We start from the raw sequence: 4,705 nt of genomic DNA on the forward strand, positions 1-4,705 counted from the left end.
AATGTAATGATTTGATCAGTGAGGGTGATAAATGACAAAACAAGTGAAGTTATCAGCTGAAAAGAGTAAACAGAACTAGTATCTCTATGGGAAAATAAAGAGAACTTGTGATGACGACATATATTAATAAATAAATTCTCATTAATTTCTATATCCTTTTTCTCCATATGAAAATTCTCCAAACTAAATCAAAACTGCAAAAATTTTCTGCATATTATTCTAGCAAAACAGTCTGAATACAGGTTATTTTGATCACTCCAATATATTCTCTACACAAGAATGAAAAAAGTTATGATGGTAAAGATCAAATGAGGATCAAAACTGAAACAAGCTCTATCTATCAAAGGTGCAATCCAGTTGAAGTATTACATTGCTCTATTTCACTCAGTTTAGTTATGCCACCTAGTAAAATTAAAACAGACATGGTGCTTTCAAGTGAGCTTAAACTGAACCTTTAGTGTTTCAATTAATTCTTGTATGCTTCAGCTGAAACACACCTAGCCTAAAATTATTATCTAAAATCACGTTATGTCCCACTTCCTTAGCAAGAAATGTACTTCTGATGTACTCTAATGTATCATTCCTATAGAAATATACTATACAGAAGAAATAACACACTAAGAAACAGAGGAAATTATTATAGTGCCAAAATGCAATTTAGTAACTGTTGTTTAACTAGCCGTATTTTCTCCTATTCTTAACAGTGAGTTGATATAGCAGTATAGAATTTATTCTGCACAGCTAGAACAGGCTATTTTACTGACACACAGGGAAAGAAAAAAATGCTGCTAAAGCCATGAACTTTAGCTTCCGTTCAAGGTTGGCAAATTCTACTTTTAATTTTTGAAAAAAAAATCAAACTGTTTTTTAATTTGCAAAATATAGTGTGGAGTTCTGACATCCAAATAATTCTAGGATTTTCAGCTTCAAAGTAACTCTACTACTCTTCATTTGTGTTTACTGGATACATTTAAGCCTCAATTGTTTTCACAGTCAGTTAAGCATCTGAAATCTGAAAGAGGAACGACACTTTTTTCAGAAACTCTGTTCTTCTATTAAGTCATGCAAAATACAGGGAAATGTTAATATACACTCTTTTTTATAACTCAAGTATAAAATTCTCTGTTGCTATGAAAGCTCCCCTTATGTCCAGGTGTGATAGTTATACTATTCATGAATTATGACTCTTCACAATTTTTGTTTTCCAGAAATAATACTGCATGGGTTTTTTGGATAAAGTAATAATTTCCTGCATGGTACCAAAAATTGTATTTATTCATACCAATCACTTTAAGATTCAAATTGGAGAGAATTTTCAGATAATCTAAATTATCCAATGTTTTTACATTCGTTCCTAAAAATTAAGTCCCCTAACTTTATTGCCTTTTTGAATATTGATGAATCTGTATTATTACTGATGCTTTATCTCCTTGCTATATCTTTAAACTGCTGCTACCCTATGTTTCACAATTCTCTTCCCCATTACTTTCAAATCTCTATGTGCACACCAGAATACTCAGAAGCATGAGATAAAAGTATTCTTTAGGGCAGCAAAGGTAAGAGTAGTATAAACCCATTTTCCTAACTGAAATATAGCCTGATTGACTAAGTTCTCAGGTAAAGTTCTCCATGCTCATGTTTACGTATTCACAATATTCTATACCATAGTTGTAACAGAATGCATCTTCCCATAGCACTGTCAGACATTCCCAAAAGAGCTTTTAATCTGAACACAATTTAGAGACATACCACAGATAAGTAAGAATGAAGTGTTAAAACATATTACCTTGGTATTCTGAACAATGGAAAGTTTTTTGAAATAAGCTACCAAAACTATACTAATGTCAGGTAAACAAACTGATTAAATGCAGGGAAGTTAGATATACTGATCTATAACTTACATTATTTAACATTTAGTCTAACAGTTACACTCAACAACACTGTATTTTTCTTACGTTTTCAGAAAAATTAGAAAATGTTTAAATTTAACATATGAAATGTAATTATTCACAAGCTGTCAAGGAAAAGGTATGCCTTCATGCTTAAATTTTCACAGTATTCTTACTCCTGTATCTTATACATATATAGTGCTTCTTTCACAAAAAGTACTATGTAGTCCTTATTCTGACAACATAATACCGCAATGCATTCTGTCACAAAAACCGTGTCAGTCTGCAAGAACATCTGAGTAACTAAGAGACTAGTCTCAAAGGCTTTGCATCAGTCTGAAATACTTACTGTCGCTGGGGAGGCCCGCGTTGTGTGAGTCACTGTATGACCAGAATTTTCCATTGAATTGCCAATCAGATAGGTCCCTCCTGAGCTGCTAATGAGTTGTCCTCCTGTTACGCCCATCTGAATCCCTCCAGTGCCCACCATGCTATGAGACGAGACCACTGTTGTCACCTGTGCAGAACTTCCTTGAGTATCAAAATAATTTCCCCCAGTGTTTTGACTGTACATCTGGGTTTCTGTGTAAGGATAAGTTGTTGATCGGCTTCAAGAAAAGAAAATAAAAGAAAAGGAAAATACATTATTTGTATTTCATTTAGCTAAGGGTAATGTTATAACTCTAGAAATTGATTTACAAAAACTAAAATAAAATAAAATAAGATTGGCAAATAATCCCTGTCTCCTCAGAGACTAACAGTTAATCAAGTAAAATATTTAAATAACTAACTTGGTGTCAATGGTAAGCCACTGAACATTATAGAAAAACTGTCAGTCTTACACAAAGAGGAAGAGAGAATGGAACAACAAAAATTGAAGGCAGGCACATAGAGCTAATCTAATTATTAATATATTGCAAAGTAATTACAAAGCTCTGACTGCATCAACATTTTTTTTAATTTGACAATAGACTTTTGATTTAAAGTTGGATGCTATATGTTTTGCATAATATGTAGTCTGCAAAGTTACAAACAATTCATACAAATGTCAGTTAAAGGAGCCCAATGTTCAAGAATCCTCTGTTGTCTATTGTTTTTAAATTCACTGAAGCTCTTGACTGAAGCTTGAAAATCTGAGTCTGCTGGTATTTTGGGAAATGCAGTTATTTTTTCAGGGCAAATTCAAAATTAGACATGAATCAATGTAATGATTAAAAAAAGCATTTAAGAAATAAAAGAAAACAGAACTATAACTTGTAAAAACATTGCAAATATTAGAGAAGTTAAAGGAATGCAACAGTAACATTTAAAAAATAATTATCAAGTATGAAACATTTACATGTCATAAACATTTCACCCTAATAAACTACTCAGCTACTGAAACCTTCTATCATGTCTTTCATATTCTTATTTACTTATTTTGAATCATTATTTTTCATGTATTATAATCTACTTATAATTTTTGAATTTATATATGTCCCCAGAAACTAAATTTTATATTTAACTCTATATATTTCAAAATTATAATAAATATAATTAATTATTTCAAATACTGGATCTTTGCATGTTGACAAGCATGATAACAAGTAAAAATCAGTCAGCTTACCCAACCATTAATTTTCTTATTTAAGCATAAAAATCTGTAACATTTCTTGTAATCCACAGGGATTATCAATTTATATGGCTTGTAACTAAACAAGTTAAAAAAACCACAACAAGCAAACAACAAAACCCCAGACACTTCCATACAGAAACACAAAAGGTGGATGCAGCACTCATGTTTTATGCAATAAACTGATGATCTAGACACATATGCAAGAACCTGAAGTCAGATTATTCTTCTCCTTTATCAATACAATATTTGTTTTTAAATTAATATAGAGAAAAAGTCAAAGCAATTTACTGTTTTTTATTTATGAAAACTTATGTAAGATTACCTAATTGGTAAAAAACAAACCCAGAAATTATAATTTCTTGTTTACCTTTAGAAAAGCATTACTTCTAAATGACTGAGGAACATAACAGTGCCTCATCAACAACCAAAGTCAGAAAGTCAGAAATTTTGCTTTGTTAACTATGGCTACAACAGTTTCTCTCTTCCCCTGCCAAGACTTCTAGAATTTCCAAACATAAGTTTGAAAATCTGAAATGTTTCATAAGCCTCATACTACCTTATTCCCTCTTGCCCCTCTTTAAGCTACTTAAACACTTTCCATTTTATTTTGACTATTTCAAAAACCTCAAGATCAGCTGCAAAAAACCTTGAAGCTAATCCAAAAGGAGTGCCTTGCAGTCTGCTGAAAACAAAGCAAAATAGTTCTTTGAGGGACTAACGCTCAAACAGACATTTAATCCATTAACCTTTCTTTTCAAAGTTAAAATCAGTTGCTCTTTGCATTGCAATAACCCATGTATGTATTGAGGTACTGTGCAGGTCCTGCTTAATCTGTTCTCTCAAGCCAAGGTTTCATGGTGGTACCTTGTCATACCTTCAGGATACTGTTTATCTTAGAACCATAGGAAAGCTCTACTGAGTTGTTAAGGTGCCAAAAAAAATATCAGCGAATGCTGCCATCTTCATCCCTAAATCACCTCCCCATGTGCCACATCTAGATGTTTTGTGAACAATTCCAGGGAGGGTGGCTCCATCACTTCCCCACACTGCCTGTTCCACTTCTTGATCACCCTTTGCAGCGAAGAAATTTTTTCTTAATATCTAACCAACGTGTCCCTGGGTGCACCTTCAGGTCACTCATCTTGTGATGAGCACAATAATCACTAGCAGAGTGGATGTTCCCTTTATATCTGTGAACAGT

General features: G+C 32.6%; 1 protein-coding gene across 1 annotated transcript in view; it reads right to left on the bottom strand.

Annotated features, from left to right (window-relative positions):
- Window positions 1-2,116: 2,116 nt before the first annotated feature.
- Window positions 2,117-4,705, bottom strand: part of LOC102039365 (transcription factor RFX3-like) — a 69,738-nt gene continuing 67,149 nt past the window's right edge. The window contains exon 4 of the mRNA XM_005425585.2: window positions 2,117-2,497. Coding sequence (XP_005425642.2) covers window positions 2,221-2,497 — 277 coding nt within the window. The 3' untranslated portion in view covers window positions 2,117-2,220. The remainder of the gene's footprint in view (window positions 2,498-4,705) is intronic.

Source organism: Geospiza fortis, unplaced genomic scaffold (assembly GCF_000277835.1).
Source record: "Geospiza fortis unplaced genomic scaffold, GeoFor_1.0 scaffold491, whole genome shotgun sequence".
Lineage (NCBI taxonomy): Eukaryota > Metazoa > Chordata > Aves > Passeriformes > Thraupidae > Geospiza > Geospiza fortis.